The sequence below is a fragment of the Aquarana catesbeiana genome, linkage group LG06 (genome assembly GCF_042186555.1).
Source record: "Aquarana catesbeiana isolate 2022-GZ linkage group LG06, ASM4218655v1, whole genome shotgun sequence".
Lineage (NCBI taxonomy): Eukaryota > Metazoa > Chordata > Amphibia > Anura > Ranidae > Aquarana > Aquarana catesbeiana.
The window spans coordinates 303,244,627-303,264,809 of NC_133329.1; the positions used below are offsets into that span (position 1 = coordinate 303,244,627).

General features: G+C 42.9%; 1 protein-coding gene across 1 annotated transcript in view; it reads left to right on the forward strand.

Moving 5' to 3' along the window:
* The window catches only part of SPAG16 (sperm associated antigen 16), a 1,492,162-nt gene that overhangs the window by 133,387 nt on the left and 1,338,592 nt on the right, over positions 1-20,183 (forward strand). Inside the window, exons 7-8 of the mRNA XM_073633573.1 lie at positions 177-294; positions 7,730-7,799. Coding sequence (XP_073489674.1) covers positions 177-294; positions 7,730-7,799 — 188 coding nt within the window. The remainder of the gene's footprint in view (positions 1-176; positions 295-7,729; positions 7,800-20,183) is intronic.

The window sequence follows — 20,183 nt, forward strand, 5'->3', positions numbered from 1 at the left end:
GTTGGTACTCTTTATGCCAGTTGTATGATTTAAAGCATTCACCTGCTAGGGAGCCACAAGCACCATCATGGCCCAATCTAACTGAAGGTTCACAGATTATTAATGTCTTGCTCTAGCATGTGACTATGAATAGATGGTGTTAATTTTCTTTGTATTACCTTTTTTTTCTGCAAAAGACTGAAGGTTCATTATGCGTCTTACGAGCCACTGCTCAGGCAGCTGCATGAGAAGTACCAAACTGTTCTGCGACAAAAGATGCTGACCAGCCTTGAGAGGGACCGAGCTGTTGGAGAGGTAATGCAACCCAGTAAATTTCTACTGCTTAACATGATATGAAAAAGATAACACCAATCTAATGAAAAAGCAGACTGTTGTTTAATAATGAGCTTCCGCTGATATGTTTAAATACAACCAGCTAACACCCTGAAGCAGAAGTTAAACTTTTAAATCCAATGATCTCAATAAGAAAATTGTTCCACACTGGGACCAAAGTAGAGAATTATTACAAAAATGTCAGCAAAGCAACACAAAGGCATATAACAATTACAGCAATAGCCTCTGTCTTCTAGGTCATGCTCAGGTTCTCCATTCATGGACTGCCTTGTATTGTGTTTTAATGAATACAAAGCGTTCTCTGTTTGGACAAAGTGATGTTTATGACATCACCGCTCCTTTCCACCTCGTAAAACCAGAGAGAGGTGTGAAAACTTGCCAGCCCCTAACTACCTCTTGCATATTCTTATTAGCCAGTCATAATAGTAATGGTCCTATAGGAATGTGTGTGGGTGGGGTTTAGTGACAAGTTGACACTAATAGTTTCAGAGCTTTTGCCTAAGTACAGCTGGCTATGACAGGAAAGGTGACTGCACTTCATACCTGCAGGAGTCTGTCTCCCCCCCCCCCCCCACCCCGATAATAGTCCCTTCAACCCCATGTCCTTGCAAATATAGAGCAAATCATATCAGTTCTGTATTTGACGCCCAGCAAAGTTCATTGTCTGTGGCCATCATTAACATTGTATTAAGCTGAATGGCAACACAAATCAATGTGTTTAAAGCTTTTAAAGCTTCCATGGTTTAAAACTAGCAGTTATGGCATGTTGAGAAGTGGCAACACACCAAAATGCTAACTTCTCAAAGTGGTTAATACCTTGGAGCAGTGAGGGTTCTAGAAGCAGCCACTTCTAGAACCCTCACTTTCATGGAAGTCTAGTGGTAGAAAGTAAGTATCTTTTTTGCTGATTATGTGTGTAACCAACATTTTCTTTTTATCACTTAAGTAACTTAATTCATCTGATGGTTGATTTTCCTTAAGGGTTGTCCAATCGCCAAAATTCAGGATCAATCATTTACCTGTCATGCACATAAGGCAGGAATTCATTTAGAGCTGTGTTGCAGGCTATCTTTGTTATATGAATGTTGTTTCATTATGACATGGATCACCTCCTTAGCTTTTTTTTTTTTTTTTTTTTTAATAAGCCGCAATGGAAGAAAGATTACATTGAAAAGGTATGGGAATAGGAGCGGATGTATGGATGGGGGGGTGGTAGTGAATGGGAAGAGCTGAGGGTGGGAGGAGAGAAAATGATCAAGACAAGGAGGGAAAAAAGGGTGGAGGCACTTGTGAATAGCAAATGGCCTCAACACAGAGAGAAAACTGTTAAAGGAATGTTTTGCTTATGTAATTATTCCTGAGGGGTAAAGTTTGTTTCCACATTTATTTGTCAATGTGTGTTTCAGTAATTCAATATTGCCAAATTTTTGTGTTTATTGATCTGGTGAGGTCCTTCTTTGCCATGTCACAGTTTTTGAACACTCTGTCTTCTGTGTTCAAAATATGTACGTTTCTGTCTTCAAGAGTTTCTTTTGCTGTAGATCAATGCTTCTACCTAAATATGGGTCTATGCATTTTACACTGCCCTTGACTGCAGATACCATGCTGCCTTTTTTTGAGATCTTCCAGCTTTTAAAAAACCCAGTCTGAGTACCCAAATGCTTTCAAAGCTCTCTTAAGATGTGTTCATTTCTTGTCCTTCAAAAGTGGGGTTGTTTTAATAAAACTGGAGAGTACAAAATCTGGTGCAGCTCTGCATAGAAACCAATCAGCTTCCAGTTTTTTTTTTGTTAAAGCTTAATTGAACAAGCTGACGTTAGAAGCTGATTGGCTATCATGCACAACTGCAACAGATTTTGCATGCTCCAGTTTTAGTAAATCAACCCCAGTGTTTGCTGTCAATGTCTCAGCCCACTGGACTTCTAATAAGCCCTAGTTGGTATGTCAGTCTGTGGTGGGAAACAAATACCAGATTTCTTGTAGGGTTTGTAATCCATGTTTCCATCCTCTGTGATGCATATACCACACTTGATATGCCAGATTGTTACGTTTCGTATTTTTGTCCACTGATGATGTGTTTAGTGAAAACAAATATGTTAGGCAATTTGACCAAGGTGTCATCCACATGGATATTCAACAAATCAAGTAATGCTTTTAAAAGATCCAAACATAAGCAAAGCAATATGGTATATTCAGTCCAGTGCACAGACATATAAGCTGTAGAGACAAAACGGCAAACCACAAATGCATAACCATACAAAACAGATGGTTCAAAGAGCTGTAAAAGAGGTCATCTATGGCACACTGCCACAATCTAGCTAGACTTGTGGGCCTGCAATGCCACCTATTAGCAACTTACAATGTTGCCCTAACATTTTTCTGCTGAAAAAAGGTCATTTTTATCTAAAATAAATGTAAATAAATTATATTTTCAGTCTCTCATCACATTGCTTTATATGTACACATGTAAAGCAATCCTAAAATATGCAAATGCTATTCAAACTACTGTCTGCTCTTAACCTCTTTGCTCTTTTGAAGCAGAAGCCTGAATATATTTGTTCTGTTTTTGTGTTAGTTTAAAGTATATCATAAATTGATCTAAAGTTCTTCTCTTTCTTCCCTTTAAATCTGCATCCTTGCTTGCCAAAACAGTGAATGTTGATACATTACTAATAATCCTGATTCGGTAGCTGCTTAGCTTTTTTTAAGTTTTCCCTCTCAATCCCCACATGCTCATGTTCTAAAAATTGTCTACTATCCGTAAAGAACTTATCACATCCATCCTTTTTGTCATGCATGATTCATATAAAACACTGGATCATGCTCTAATAATATCAGGCCTTGACTATTGTAACACCTTTAGTTTCTATTACATAGAGAGAGTCTGTATTAAGTCTGTATTTTAGCTAATGCACTTTTCATCGCATAACTATGCTTCTCTCTAGCAGTGTCTGTTTTAGCTCCACATAGTTCACTGGATAGAGTTCAAATACCTTGTTCCACTAAAGCCTTAAACAATCTGGCATCTTTATCTCCTCTTTAGCATTAATATATATTCCCAATCAGAACCTTTAGTTCACTGATCAACCTCTTTTTTTTTTTTTTCTCCCTTGTCATCCCTTCTTATTCATGTGTCCAGAGTTGCTTTTACAGTGCTCCCAGGTCTCTCATTAGCTTTGTTTTATTCATTTTTTGTTAGCATTTTTATATTATTATAATAATGTCTGCACAAAAATTATTTCATTATTCCAATACACAGTGCTCCCAAACACAACATATTTGATGGACATGCATTTTTCCCTACTGACATAATAGAGCTTCATAGTTTATTAGAAGTAAACCTAAACTATAAATTAAACTTTAAATTCATACTCCACAATACCCATAATATAGGAACAGCAGAGCACACTTCTAGCTGTACTAAACATGAATTAAAGTGGGTCCTATTTAAAAAACAGCTTAGGAATTAAAGTGAAGCTGTTTCCCATAATAACCAATCAGATTCAATGTTTCTCTTCCCATTAAATCTGAAACCTGAGCACTGTTAGTAGTGACCAAGTTACTATGGATGACTTATTCTGGCCTTTTGTTTTCTCTAGTTTTTATATGTGTTATAGCTATTTACTGTGGTCTTATGCAGAGAGCAATTGAGGACAATGTGATTAGTCTAATGCATTTGTGTAATACCATATGTAAATGTACAAATTAATTGCAACAGAGGGACCTGTAGAGGCCAGTGTAGCCAAGCTTATGTGACCCCAGTGCTGATGCAGAGGGGCAGAAGAGGTGCAAACAAGGATGCTGTGAAGGTGCCCAAAGTCCTCATTATCAACTGGTGATGTCATTGGTTGTTGGGACGCTGGCTGCTAGAAGGTTGTAATGGTGCACAATGAAATCCTGGGGCTTTGTGTAATTAAAAGAAAGGCTTGATCTACCCACTAGCTTGTACACAATTTTTGGGCAATTTTTAAGCATTTTGCCAAGGCACCCCTGAAGAAACCCGAAGGCACCCTGGTTATAAAAGGCTGCTCTAGAGGTCAGTGGAACAATGACTTTTAAGCTTGTTCAGATTGAAATTTGATGGGTTACTATGATTTTCTTTACACTGCCCATTACCTTATTTTTAAATAAACAAGGAAAGCCAGGTTTCACCATTAGCGTATAGTAGTGCATCACCTCTCAAGAGCAAAGGTAAATCTTTTTTGTTTAGCCAGTACAGTAGGTGACCGCGATATTGTGTCAATCTCCCTACATTTATTGGCGAGATTTGACACCTGCGAGCCCCGTCACGGGAGCCTGCGCCGAGCTGATCGGGAAAGGAAAACTTTTTTTCCTTTCGCGATGAGCGACAGGCAGTGCTGACAGCTGTCTGGTATGAATCATGAGGGGAAACGCCGCGCCAAATTTTAAATGAAAAAACCGGCGTGGGTTTCCCCCTCAGGGGCATACCAGGCCCTTAGGTCTGGTATGGATTGTAAGGGAAACCCCCTACGCTGAAAAATTGGCGTGGGGGTCCCCCCCAAACCCATACCAGACCCTTATCCGAGCACGCAGACCCGCCGGTCAGAAAGGGGGTGGGGACGAGCAGGCGCCCCCCCCCCCAAACCGTATCAGGCCGCATGCCCTCAACATGGGGGGGTGGGTGCTTTGGGGGAGGGTGGGGCCCTGTGGGCCCCCCCTCCCCCAAAGCACCTTGCCCCCATGTTGATGAGGACAAGGGCCTCTTCCCGACAACCCTGGCCGTTGGTTGTCAGGGTCTGCAGAAGAAGGACTTATTGGAATCCGGGAGCCCCCTTTAATAAGGGGGCCCCCAGATCCTGGCCCCCCCACCCTATGTGAATGAGTATGGGGTACATGGTACCCCTACCCATTCACCTAGGAAAAAAAAGTATCAATAAAAAAAACACACTTCACAGGTTTTAAAAGTAATTTATTAGGCAGCTCCAGGGGGTCTTCTGACTTCGGGGGTCTTCTTCCGACTTCTCCGCTCTCTCCGGCTTCTTGTCCCGGTGTTTGGCCTCTTCTCCCTGGCCCCTCCGCTATCTTCTTCCAGATCTTTTGCTAGTGGTGGCCCGGGTTTACTGCGCTGTCTTGTCCCCTCTTCTCTTCTTCCGATGTTGACACGACGCTCTCTCCTGCTGGAATGCTGTGTGCGAGCTGCGTAGCCATTTATATAGGTGGTGACCCCGCCCCCTTGTGATGGTACAGTCCCAGCATGCGCAGGTACTCTGGGGTCATGCCCCCTTATGACGCCAGAGTCCCTGCGTAAGGGCCTGGTATGCCCCTGAGGGGGAACCCATGCCGGTTTTTTCATTTAAAATTTGGCGTGGCGGTCCCCCTCATGATTCATACCAGACAGCTGTCAGCACTGCCTGTCGCTCATCGCGAAAGGATCCTTTCCCGATCAGCGAGCCAGCGCGAGGTGCACAGTACCCTGTCGCCGAGAACCAGCGCGATGGGATTGCGCTGGAAACACAATCTCGCGGTCAGGTACTGTACCTGAACACATATTCATCTTCTTCTCTGAGAACCCTGAGAGCCGCAGACCTCCAGGGCACTCTATAAACCAAATCTTGCAGTGTTGCCATGTATTCTTGCCCTCTGTGTTTTCCTATTGGCTAGTGGAATCACAGGTTATGTTTGTGGGCCAGCAGGATAGAGCAGAGGTAGAAGTGGTTTATGCTGAATGGGGTCCCTGCAAGCTCTGATTGCAAATTGCATTATAGAGCACTGTCTTCTTTGGCGTATTCAGAGTGCTTTGGAAATAAGCTGAATATGCGTGCTGGCTCCTGTATCTTTCTATACAAAACAGAAGTCAGTTTAAGAGACCCATGTTTTTCTTTCCATGCGCGCGGGAGCTACTGGTAACGGCACACTAGCTGAAGCAACGGCACAAACATGCCGTTGCTTTAGTGCGCATGTGCCGATGACGTTGGCACATGCTGATACAGGGGGTAACTCCTAAACTCTGCAGGTTTAGGAGATATCTGGGGTAGCTACAGGTAAGCCTTATTATAGGCTTACTTGTAGTAAAAAATGGTCTGTAAGAGTTAACTACTTTAATAGAACACCTGTCAGGTTTTTATTGCCATCCATGCTCCCGATTTACCCTATTCGTCATATTTACTGTTATCGCTGAAAGTGAAAAAAAAAATCCCAAATTTTGGGTTGTCCCCAGAACAGCAATAGAGGGAATTTTCTTCCAATGAGGACATTAGTTCTGGAGACCCTGGTGGCAACCAGGGATTCCCTCACTTTGGAGGGATTTCCACTCCTTTCCTGTTTGGCTATGGGACAAAAAGTGAGGGCAATTTCCCCAATATGACACAGATGGCAAAAAAAAAAAACCTGACCGGGGTTATAACCCTCCCTTACTCTATCCAAAATTTAAAAAAAATGCCTAAAGTTCGACTTTAAAGTGGTTGTAAACCCTTACAACACACTTTTTGCTACAGGTAAGCCTATAAGGCTTACCTGTAGCTACCCTGGATATCCCCTAAACCTGAGCAGTTTAGGAGATATCCCCTGTATTTGCATGTGCCAACGTCATCGGCACTGAAGCAATGGCACGCACGTGCCGTTGCTTCGGTGAGTGTGCCATTACCTGCGGCTCCCGTGCTCATGCACGGAAGTGACGTCATCGCGGCCAATCACAGCGCCGGAGCCCACGATACCCAGAAGTAACTCCGGGAGCAATGTCGGCCGCTGGAGCGGTGTACGAGAATGGCTGCGGGGGCTTCAATCTCAGGTAAGTAATTCATAATGAGCTAGTATGCTATGCATACTAGCTCATTATGCCTCTGTCTTGCAGGTTTTTTTTTTCTGGGGTTTACAACCACTTTAAGGAACCCAAGTAGCACATTGTGGAGATCTAGAGTGTGTTTCATAACTGTATTCTTTGTAGTTATCTAAAACTGCTCTAGAATTTGAAGTCTCAGTGCGACAAATCACTGGTTTCTGAGTCATATTTTACTATCAAGTTTCCTATGAAAAATATTAGATTAGGAATGCCTTTTTGAAAAACAGAAATTCTTATATTATGATACATTCAAATAGACAAGTCTGTCAGAAGCATGGTAATGTGTTATTCCTGAAGGCAAGTTCCAATTCAGTTGTCTTGCTGTGAATTTGATTCCCAGAAGCTTCTCATCCTAGTAAATTAGGGACATAGTGAGATGTTCAATTTGAGCCAAGATTAGAATATGGGTATAATCATGGCAGCAATATATCATAGGGAAGTCTTCCTCTCATTCTTGTGCATTTTATTGCCAAACGCCTGCAGTTTCATGCAGAGAGAAAGAAGAGTGAGGACGACAGACTGCTGCTTGAAATTGTGTGGTTTTTCAATTACGATTTTTGTACAAAGCCTTCTATATATTTTATTCTTTTGTTCCAGGTGACTGGTCTGCAAGCTACACTAAGAAATTTGGAATCTGGTCATAAAATTGAGCTTCCTATGAAAAAAGGTAGTGCATGTGAATACATTTCACAAAATGGAACATCCTTCTACCTGTTGGTCTGTCTGTCTCATTTCTTGTGAAGATATACAGTATCTATATACCTAAACACTCACATATTACAGCTAAATAATAAATGTATTTGTTAATAAAGCAACCAGGTAAATGGTAATTTTCTGGTATATTTCTCCAAAATGGCAGCTAAAATGTGCGTGCTGTGTCCAATACACAAACCAAGCTTTCACCAAATTTTAAACCTGAGGCCCATAAAGAATTTCTTTCTCTTGATGGATCAGGGAAAGGTTTGACACCCCAGTGACAGGCTGAACCTATTTTTTTTTTTTTGCCTAGACATTATTGCTATTGACCTAAAAGTGCCCATGCAGGTCTATGGAAAATCCTTTAGAAAGCATAGAACCCTCCAATGCAGCAGCCTCCAAACTGCGGCCCGGGGGACGGACATGGCTCTTTGCTTTAATCAGGCCTTTGGGACACTTCCCTCCACTGATACAAGGCAATAGTCCTACTACACCAACAGCAGGACATAATTCCTGTCACAGATACCAATAATAGGGTACTATTCCTACCACTGACCCCAACAATGGGGCACTATTCTTCCCACTGACCCCAACAACAGGGAACTATTCTTCCCACTGACCCCAACAACGAGGCACTATTCTTCCTAATGACCCCAACGACGGGGCACTATTCTTCCCAATGACCCCAACGACGGGGCATTATTCTTCCCACTGACACCAATGATGGGACACTATTCTTCCCACTGACACCAATGATGGGACACTATTCCTCCCACTGACACCAACTGCAGGGCCCTATTATTCCCACTGACACCAATGATGGGACACTATTCTTCCCACTGACACCAATGATGGGACACTATTCCTCCCACTGACACCAACTGCAGGGCCCTATTATTCCCACTGACACCAATGATGGGGTACTATTTCTTCCCCTGATTCCAACAATAGGGCACCATTCCCCCCAATGGCACCAATGATGGGACACACTTCTTCTAATACCAACAGTGGGGCAATATTCCTCCGACTAGTATCAATGGTGGGGCATTCTTTTCTCCCATTGACGCCAGGGCATTTTCTACTCCCGCTGGCCACCTCGCCTAAAGAGCAGTAAACTGGCCCTTTGTTCAGAAAGTTTGGAGACCCCTGCTCTAATGGATAAAGAGAATGTACTGTATATAGTCCATTTCAAGCAATATCATGCCTTAAATCCTGAACATAGCCTTGCCCAGCCATGTTGGGGATGATTATGAACTTTAGCAAAGATTTGGCTAGGGAGTTAACCCTGCCCCTGCTCCACCCAAAGAGAAGAATTTTTTTTTTCAGTTTATCTGTAATGTAGGCATGGCCAGAGGGGCAAGGAGGCACCCCCCCCCCCCCTCCCCCGAGCTAGTACAAATAAGTGGGCTGGTGGCCCTGAGTGAAGATCTTCCCCTTTTCACACCACAAATAGAGCAGCAACTGCAGTTGTGACAAAGTATTCAATGTATTTAGGTAATTTAGGTGCATATTTAGGTTAGTCTATGTGATTTATACAGACTGCTAGTCTTCTTGTTTGGCTCATAAAGTACTTCCATATTTTCAATTCACAAAATGCCCCCAGAAATGTCATTTCATGCTTATAGTATGTGATTAACTTTTTTTATTTCATAAGTCTGCACTAAAGCCTGATACACACAGGTTGTTTCTCTTATTTTCTTTTCTGTTCAACCCCGCAGGGTAAACGGGAAAAAAAATCTGATGATGCGATGTTAGTACAGCGATCTCCTCGCTGAGCTATTGTACTCTGACAGGGGGACTGCCACCCTGCCAGAACACCCGGCTGCTGATGGTGCGAGTGCTGATTGGATGCCAATCGACTGCTGGATTTCCAGCATGCACATTTGACAGAAGCCAGACAGGCTGCTGTACACACTGCTAGAATGCCAGTTGGTTTGTGTTGAATTGGCTGATATTCGACCCATGTGTACCAGCCTTAAGATACCAGTCGAATTTCATCACCTTATTATTAAGGTGGGTGGGCAGAGACGATAAAACTGTGGCTCAGATGCTTGTTTTTACTGCTCCCTGCACACCCATGTGAAAAATACCTATGTTAAATTCTGCTAGTGTGAGTAGCTGGATTCGACCATCACATCAAAGTACTCGTAAGCTGCAGTATGTTCAATGCATGTTCTTGGGTTTAGATATGCTTTTTAATATTTTCTAGCGAAAACACTGTTCCCTCCGTTTACATACAAAAACTTAGGAATTTGGTCAAACTATCTTTGCTGAAGTAGACAATTAGCCAGTCTGAATTCTGCCCCTCCACCAGTGGTGGCCCGTCCATATGGGAGCAGGGGCACCGCCCCTCTAATCCATGCATCTGGCCCTCTAATCTACATGCAGGGCGCCGGATGCATTGATTCCAATAGGGTTTTTTTTTTTTTTTTTTTTTTTAGAAGCACGTTATTAGAGCCAGAGGCTCTAATAGGCTTCAAAAAAGGATGGTCTCAAGCCAACCCAGTGGTGTGACAATAGTGAATAATTAATCGCTATTGTCTTCCTGATTCTCCTCCTGGCCAATCAGAAAGCAGGTCCTGAGACCCATCACCCAATTGGCCCAGAGGAGAAGCGATCCTATTGGCCACGGAGGAGGAGGGACAGGACGTGGGGGAAGCCCCCGTGAAGCACCAGGATGAAGCCACTGCTCGCAACCTAGATCCTATATGGGGTAGGTGCGAGACCTACCCGGGGGGGCAAACAATCCACTCGCCACCACTGCCCTCCACCCTTTTATACAGAAATCACATGTTCAAAAGCCACCTTTGGTAATGAGCAGAATAGTAGAGTACCTGTAGAAGCATATTCTAAGGAGGAAATTTTGACCACTTCAGCTCGTATATAAGCCTTTATTTATATCTTCCAGTAAGACTGTTAACATATCTTTATGCAGGGACGGACTGACCATTCGAGCACCGCCCGAGGGCCCGGGGGCCACTAGCGGGCCCCATCAGGTTTGCCAGCCTCATTAAAAGCAGGAACAGTATGTAAAAATCGGTGTATTTTTATATCTGTCCCTGAAATGGGCACTACCGACATGCTTTTGCTGTCCAAATCTCGAGATTATAGCTGCCCCGCCTCTCCATTGCCTCCTCAGCCAATCGGAGCAGTGTACATGCCCCCTTCCCCAGCGCAGCTTCTTTGACATAGGAGCAGGAGATGCCCACAGCTGGAGGACAGGAGAGGGACGAGGGGACAGCCTGCAGTGTGGGACGGACTGCAGTCTGATACAAGGTAAGCTGGCTGAGCTGAACAAAATGTATTCTTGTCAGTGCTTACCCTGGTGAGCAGGGGGGAGGGGGGGGTTGCTGTGTTTCCTCTAGCAGGACTCCTCCTGTCTCTTATGCTGCTGTTAGATCGATGTTCTGTGTGTGAGAAAAGCACTGCTTCAGGAGTAATGACATGCCCTGAACTTCTCCCCCAATCTCTGCTACACCTCCCTACTCATTACTTGCTCACCAGTACACAGGCACAGTTTCCTCCTCTCCTGCATTACCACATCCAATGTCTGTGAGCTGCTGGGGCACTACAAGTACCAGCATGCCAGGAGATGGGCAGCAGTGTGTTCCATCAGGCTGATTTTTGGGTGAAAAGTGCTGGTGTGTGTGTGTGTGTGTATGCATGTATGTATACTGTATGTATAGTGTGTGTGTATACCAGTGGTGGCCTGTCCATTAGGGGCGCCCGGGCACCGCTCCCTCTCTCCACACCACCTCCTATATGAATAATGGATAGATTCATGGATTGCATGAATCTATCCATGGCCGCCGCCACCCCCATTCATGCTTCCAGCCCCTTTTCGGGGGGCACCTTTCGCGAGGCACCTGAATTACAGTGGCGGAGGGTGTTTTTTTTTTTTTTTTAATGCACCTGATTAGAGCCATAGGCTCTAATAGGCTTCAAAATGTGTGGACTCAGAGCGCAGAGCATTGAGCTCAGAGCCCACCCAGGTGTGTTAGAAAAGCAAATGAATATTTGCTTTTCTAACACTGAACCGCCTCTCCGCCAATCAGGAAGTGCAGGTCTGATGACCGTCACCTGATTGGCTGAAAGGACAGGCGCTCCTTTTGGACGCCTAGCAGGAGGAAAGAAGAGGCGGAAGCATAGAGGACACAGGAGCTGCCGCCTGACCTGCTGCCTATCCCACAGCTTGCCGCTGTTCTCCGCTGCCTGACCTGCCACCAAGATGGGGTAACGGTCACACAATGAGTGGGTGGTCGGGGGTGCTGGTCAAATGCCCCCGGGGGGTCATAGTGGCTGCGTTTGATGGGCCCAGTGGCTGCGTTTGATGGGCACAGTGAAGCTGCAATTGATGTTTTTTTTTTCAGTATTTTTCTGAATTTTTCCCAGTTTATTTGCTCCCCCCCAAAAATGTTGAGCACCAGCCGCCACTGGTGTATAGTGTGTGTGTGTGTGTGTGTGTGTGTACTGTATGATCAATGTGTGCTCAGTGCTGCTCAACAGAAGTCACTCTAACAATCCCATGCCCATGAAAAATCCATTGGTTGCCATTCGGGGCCATCTGAATGGTGCATTGGTGAGCTTGGCCTCGGATCAGGCAGCAGTGCAGTTCTGGGTGCACACCTGTGCAGTGACATCATGCCACACATCAAGCATGAATTTTATTCAGATGCCCCACTGCCAGATCTGAGGCCAACCACAGCAGTTCACTATTCCTCTGGCTGTACGACTCACTTGCGCAGTTCAGAGGCTGCAACATGTGGATTTTTTTTTTAAAAGGCTTTTCCCGCCAGCTGCCTACCACACCAAGCACTAAGGTGCAACGGTGTGTGTGTGAGGGGACACTGATGGAAGGTGACACTGGGGACTCTGCCATAGGGTGGCACACTGGTTGCTCTGCCGTAAGATGGGACTCTGGGGAGCTCTGCCATAGCGTGGCACACTGGTTGCTCTGTCGTAAGGTGGCACACTGGGGGGGGGGCTCTGCCATAGCGTGGCACACTGGGGGGGCTCTGCCATAGGGTGGCATACTGGGGGGCTCTGCTGTAGGCTGGCACACTGGAGGCTCTGCTGTAGGGTGGCACTCTGCGGACTGTGATGTATAGGGAGAATGTTGGGACTTTGATGTAAGGGATGACTCTGATGTGAGTGTGGCGCTCATCCTGATTGCTATACTCTATATGTTGTTTTGTTTGTTACTTACCCCTGACCCACATATTCTGTACATTATACTGTACATAGACCTGACCAAGGTGTTTATTGTCTCAACAGTTACATAGTTACATAGTAGGTGATGTTGAAAAAAGACACAAGTCCATCAAGTCCAACCAATGTGTGTGATTATGTGTCAGTATTACATTGTATATCCCTGTATTTTGTGGTCGTTCAGGTGCTTATCTAATAGTTTTTTGAAACTATCGATGCCCCCCGCTGAGACCACTGCCTGTGGAATGGATTTCCACATCTTTGCCGCTCTTATGCCCCGTACACACGGTCGGATTTTCCGACGGAAAATGTGTGATAGGACCTTGTTGTCGTAAATTCCGACCGTGTGTAGGCTCCATCACACATTTTCCATCGGATTTTCCGACACACAAAGTTTGAGAGCTTGCTATAAAATTTTCCGACAACAAAATCTGTTGTCGGAATTTCCGATCGTGTGTACACAAATCCGACGCACAAAGTGCCACGCATGCTCAGAGTAAATAAAGAGATGAAAGCTATTGGCTATTGCCCCGTTTAGAGTCCCGACATACGTGTTTTACGTCACCACGTTCAGAACGATCGGATTTTCCCACAACTTTGTGTGACCGTGTGTATGCAAGACAAGTTTGAGCCAACATCCGTCGGAAAAAATCCTAGGATTTTGTTGTCGGAATGTCCGACCGTGTGTACGGGGCATTACAGTAAAGAACCCTCTACATAGTTTGTTGGTTTTAATTAAGTTCTTCTGTAAGGTTGCCTCAGTAAGCCAAAGATATGCTTTTTTTTGTGCATACAAAACATATATAATGGAAATATTTATTTTAAACAAATGATCCTTTGAGATTTATTTGTGTCTGTGAGATTATCAGTTGTGACACAGTAATTAGAATTTTATGGGTACAGGGACTATGGTATGTTTGCATAGTTTACAGCAGATGCAGATTCTGTTCAATCCTCCTTTAAGACTCTCCCACTGGCCATGCCCATTGTTTGCCATGATGCACTATGCATGCCGCAGGTCATCATCTCCCCAGTAGGGGTCGCAGAGCAGTATTTTGCCCATGATGCTGTTAAGGTGGCACTGCCCACGAGAGGCTCCTGGTTAATTTACTGGGTCACCAGCTCTAAGTCTCCTGCCACTCTGCATGTCGCCGAGCTTGGTGCCCCTCCCTTCTGCATGGGTATGCCCACATTAAAAAAAGAAGCGATCCATGCGTCAAAAAGATGGCTGCCGCGTGGTGGCCATCTGTAAGCCTGGGGGCCCCATCATCTCCTATTGTCCGGAGGCCCCATGAGTTGTCAGTCCGTCCCTGTCTTTATGTTAATACCTGAGTATAGGATTTCTTTAACTATAAAGAATATGATTAGATGAATGTTGACCCTACATCATTAGCTATAGGCAGGACAGTAATTAGTCTTTTTTTTCTAGTACAAATGCTGTCTCTATCACACGCAGGAGAGAGCTTGGATGTCGTGCTGCTCTGCATTTCCATGAAGCAGTTTTCCTACATTGATTGCAAAACTAATCATAAGACAAGGCAGCACTGTCAGATCCATGTTGTTTAAACATTTTTTATATCATTATGCCTTAATACAAACCACGGTGAGCGTATTCTTGCTGAATGGCAACCAGTGCCCCTTGACACAGCTTGCTTACTGCCTACTCACATGGATGAATAATGAGCCCAAAGTCCCTGCTGGCCATTTCTCTATTTGGTAATGCACAGCAAACATTGAGTCCTGTAGGAATGTAGGAGAAAAAACTTTGGCAGAACCTACATTGTTTTTACAAAATCATTTTTTATTTCTTGTTTGTAAAGGCAAGTTTATGTTTAGATAGTTGAAATGTATCAAATATGACTCAAATGCAATGTATTCAGTATTACAGCAGATGGGGGGGGTCTTGCTCAGTAGTGCATTAAAATCTTATCTTTCTTATTTACTGTTCTGACCCATGTGTTAGTACATAATGTTGTTGTTGTTAAGTTGATCATTGTGTGACCTTACAGTATATCCAGCCACATATCGAATTCAATTCTAGTAGTTAAGGAAGAACTCCAGAACAGCTGGATTTAAGTTCGATTTTATTTTGTATTTCCTGCTGGATGTTATGGAAATAAGAAGCACACAGCTTTATGGCTATGATTATAATGTTTGTTGACAGACACAATTCATTCACACCAGCAGTCAGTAGGAAGTATATATTCACATCATCTGCTGCTTCTCTTGGCTACGATGTATTATAGGAGCTGAGTTCTTTCCTCAGTAATGATGTATGAGCAGCAGCTGCTAATACAAAAAAATGTGATCTTCTTTTGATATCTAATTCTGTACATGCAGGAGTTACACTCACTGTGGAACCTAAGGGGTAATCCTCTGCATTGTGTAAAAAGGCTGTTTGAGCCTGGCTTCTCAGATCTTCCCCTTCTTCCACAGTCCCCAATCCATCTCCTGATAGTACAGAGCCTTGGAGGCACTCTGCACATGCTCAGTGTGGTGTATATTGCTAGAAATTTTTTTTTCTTGGGAGGGTGCATGGATCAGCACAGGGCCAATCGGCCCTGTCCAGACAGAGGGTCAGAGGTCCTGCAGCCTCATAGGACAGTCAGAGGAGAATGAAAACTCCCCCTTCAAGCTTTAACCAGACACTCATAGAAGTCATAAGACTGCTATATACTGCTGATGAGAAAAGGTATTTAGCAGTTTATATTTACTAAAATAATTGCATTTCTATATTCTGTGTACTGTGGGAGACCAGATATTGTGAATGCAGGGTCCTGGGTTTAGTAACACATTAACTAATTAAAAGCCCTCTTATATCCCATACGCAAACTCTTCCGTTATCCTTTTCAGACCTTCAGGTACTAACATTTAATCTCTTTGATCTGTATTATCAAAGGCTAAATAGCAGTAAACAGAATGGGGAAACATATTTTTTAAATAAACAGAATGTACCGGGAGTTTACAGCTGTTAATAATAAATAAATAAAATATAAGTTTAGCCCCTTGATATCATGAGCCACCCTCTGTGGCTTTGCTGTAGGAAAAAGTCGATATTTTACCTCTTTATAAGTTATTCTACCACCATTCAGAAATCCTGCTGTACCAAATCAACAGTTTACTCAGATAGCACCTTTTTTTTTTTTTTATTTTAATACTCAGTAATTTTTCATACAGTGACTACAACACGCTCCACAAATAAAATTTCATTCTTAAATGCCACAGGCTTTCTATTGCTTTATTAGTGTTATTCCTATTTGCCAGATATGATTGTGTCTGCACAAACCGTTTCAAGGAAAGGATCAAACAGTGCAATTGATTTGACATAAAAACTGCTATAGCTGGTGTTGATTAAACATATCAAGCTGTTCATCTCCTAATTCTTTCAGGATGTGTGAAAGTACAAGCAGGGAAGTCTTGCTTTGCCAGTTCATAAATTGGCCACAAGTGGATGGTGCTTTGGTACGCCTGTTACAGTCTGTCAGGGTCTGTTGTTCTGATGGCTGCGTTGTGTGTTGTATGGATGAAGATAAATCTGTGTTAGAGTCCACATTGCTCTTCTAGATATCACACATGGTTTAATAGTATTAGGCCTTTACAAAATTTAGGCTGCTCATCAGGATGAGGTGGGAGGCAAACACAATCAAGTAGACTTTGTATGGTAGAGAATGAGTGGCTGAGACATTGTACCAACATAAAGTGTGCTGCTGGTGCTGCAGTGATTGATGGGCATGGTGAAACATTGGTGTTCCAAAAGAACATAGCTTATTGCCACTTGCCTTTTCACATCTTAAAGTATCTGCTATCCTTGCTGTTTTCTGCAATCAGTCGTGTGAAATCTTGCAAATCAAGTTGGTGCTGAAGCCTGGATCACAGGTGTGAATGGGGAGCAGACATCTATATAATGCCTACATGGCACTGAGTGCAGCTCCCACTCTGATCAATGTCTGAATGGTGAAGTATCTCCCCCAGACCAGTCCTCATCTGCATTTGCATCAACCGATTGTGTGTTAGGCTGGCCATATGACTAGCCTTAAAGATTATTCCCTATTGTCCAAGCAGTAGTTATCACAAAAAGGGATATCCATGAAGAAATCGGGATAATCTGCAATTTTGATAAAATACCTTTAAAACTATTGGCCACAATGAATACAAATAATTCAGATAGTGACATCTTTATATATTGCAGTAATAGCATCCATATGATCAAAGAGGAATTTGTGTTGAATTTGTGTCTAATTTCAGGCTAGATAGTGCCTGAAGTAAAGTATTAAAGGTCTCCTCGATCAGGAGCGCAGAAATAATATCCATACTAAGCAGCAAAAAACACACATTTTACAACTCCTTTAACTGAAAACAAGTTGGACCGAATATTGGCTTGGGCTTCAAAATAAATATAGCCCAAGCTTAGCCTTTCCCTACTATATGAAAACCATCCAATAAGCGATTGTTCCTCTTTCGATGCATGAGACATCTATGGCTATTCTAAGGCAGCTCATACATGCTTCATTTTTTTTCATTCAATTAACGGGTAGAACAGAAACAGCATGACCTGATTTCCCCCAGCCACACAATCGATGTGGATGGGGAAATCGTTCCCGCTGAGTTATTGTATTCTGACAGCGGAGAGTTTTCCCCGCCATCAAAATACACTGATCATTGCTTCCGGCTATAGCCAGTGGCACGGATCAATCATGGAAAACACAACAGACTGGTTGTACAGAAGTCGATTGTTAGATCAATTTCTGTACAACCAGCCTTGCCCATGCATGGATCGAATCTCCGGTGATCCCTGCTGATGACATCGGCAACATCTGACATCATCAGGGATCATGTTACATGTTACACATGATGACAGCAGACGTTGCTGATGAAACACGTCGGGTCCCGTAATACGTGCCCCATCACTTCCGATATCCATTGGAACGTGGACGACGTCCCTGCCATTTTCTATGAGCGCAATTTGAGCTTCTGTTTGTATGTAAAACTTGTAGTTTTAATTAATGAATACATCTTTTTAACTGTATTGCACCACAAGGAGCCCTGTTCTTTCTTCTTGATCTATGTACCATATCCACTCAGTGGTCATGCCATTTCCTGAGCCACTGTTTCTGCAGATTTGTCTGCTTTGCTGGTTTTGACTACCTGTCATGGGTGTCAATTCCCTTTGGTGAATAGGATACTTACCTAGAAGTACCTAGAAGTTGGTGGAAGGAAACGCACCTTTTGAAGACACTTCATTTTTGAACCATAATTTTTAAAAAATTAGAAGACACCACTGTCGCATTTGTGAGGATTATTTGTTTGGTGGTGGTTTATGGATATTTATTTATACACATTTGTCTGTTTAGTGCGGTATGAAATCATAATTGTTTTCTTTGCATTTCTTAGGCCTTGAGCTTTGCTACCTGCTGCTTGTATTATTAATATATATTTGTCACATTGCACTGTTATATACTATATTATTTAAGATCGCATTCCCAGGGTGCGCAGACTGAAGGGGTTGGAGATCCCTTCCCTTTTTTTGGTCAGGGGATTTTCATTGTTTTGGAAATTCCTTTAAGGTTTTAACAGGTAGTTTTGAAAAAAAAAGGGTAATTAAACAACTTGTTTGGACTTCATGTAGATATGTTGAACTTATAGATTTTTTTTTTTTTTTTTTTAGTAATATGCATGTTTTTGTTTGAAAATATATACAAAAGCCAATTTAGGAAGTTTAATTTTTGGTCTATACTATACTATACTATACTATACTATACTATACTATACTATACTATACTATACTATACTATACTATTAGCTCAATACGTAATACAGGAAAGCTTTACAGCAGGGATATACAATTAGCGGACCTCCAGCTGTTGTAAAACTACAAGTCCCATCATGCCTCTGGGTGTCATGCTTGTCGATGTCAGTCTTGCTATGGCTCATGGGACTTGTAGTTCTGCAACAGCTGAAGGTCCGCAAATTGCATATGCCTGCTTTATAGTATAAGCAATACTGGAAAGCTTTACTGTATTAATAAAGCATTTGTACTACTTGCTAGAGAAGAGCAAACAAGGATTCAACATTTTTTTTTTTTTTTTTAATATTAAATGATTGAGTTTAAATAACAAGAAAAAATGGTGCACATTGTAGTTTCCAAAAGCACTTACTGTACAAACAAGATTAGATAAAATACGTGATATACATGTAAAGGGTATAGTTGCTGAGGCAACAAACATGTGTTGAGGTTAGTTATTCTAAATAGTTTACCAACCCTACTTGTCTCTTCCCTTTGATGCTTCACCCACAGGCACTCCACCTCCCCACTTTCACTATTTGCAATGTCGTCCCTTATGCTCACTAACAAATAATTTTTGATATACAGGCAAACCCCTCCTCTTATACCCTCCCTGTCCCACCAATGCAATGAATACCCCTGGATAGATTCTGACCAATCATGTGAGCTGTCAAACCAAGTTTTTGATATACCCACAAAGTCGAAATCCTCCTTGAGTAACAGCAGCTCCAATTCTTCCATTTTGTTAGCTAGGCTCCTGGCATTTATGAACATGCCTCTCAGTTTTGTACAGGTGCAAATTATTTCCTTTTTAGTGGTTGTGATTATGTTTTGCCAACCCACTCACCCAGAGTTTAGGTATAATATTAAAAAAATGCCTCTATTAGTACCCTCTGACCTTCGCTCACTGTTGGCTAATACTTCCTCTGATCCCCCCGCCCCCTAGTTTAAAAGCCACTCCAACTTTTTGGCCATTTTCTCCCCTGTCTACTATTTCCAATCAGTTGGACCTGTATCTTTAAAAACAATAACAAGACAAAGAAGTGCCAACAGCAGCAAGAGCTTTAGCACCAAAAAGGAAATAATCGGCCGATTATTTTTTCGATTAATCGGATAAAATCATAAAACGTAATATGGCATTTTTCCATTTATTTAAAAGTAATAATGAAAAAACTGAGTGTTACACTCAAACTGCAGAATAAAACACCAATGATGGGGTACTATTCCTCCCGTGAACACCAATGATAGGGTACTATTCCTCCCTGGAACACCAATGATGGGGTACTATTCCCCCTCCCAGGAACACCAATGGGGCACTATCCCCCTCCCAGGAACAGCAATGATGGGGCACTATTCCCCTCCCCC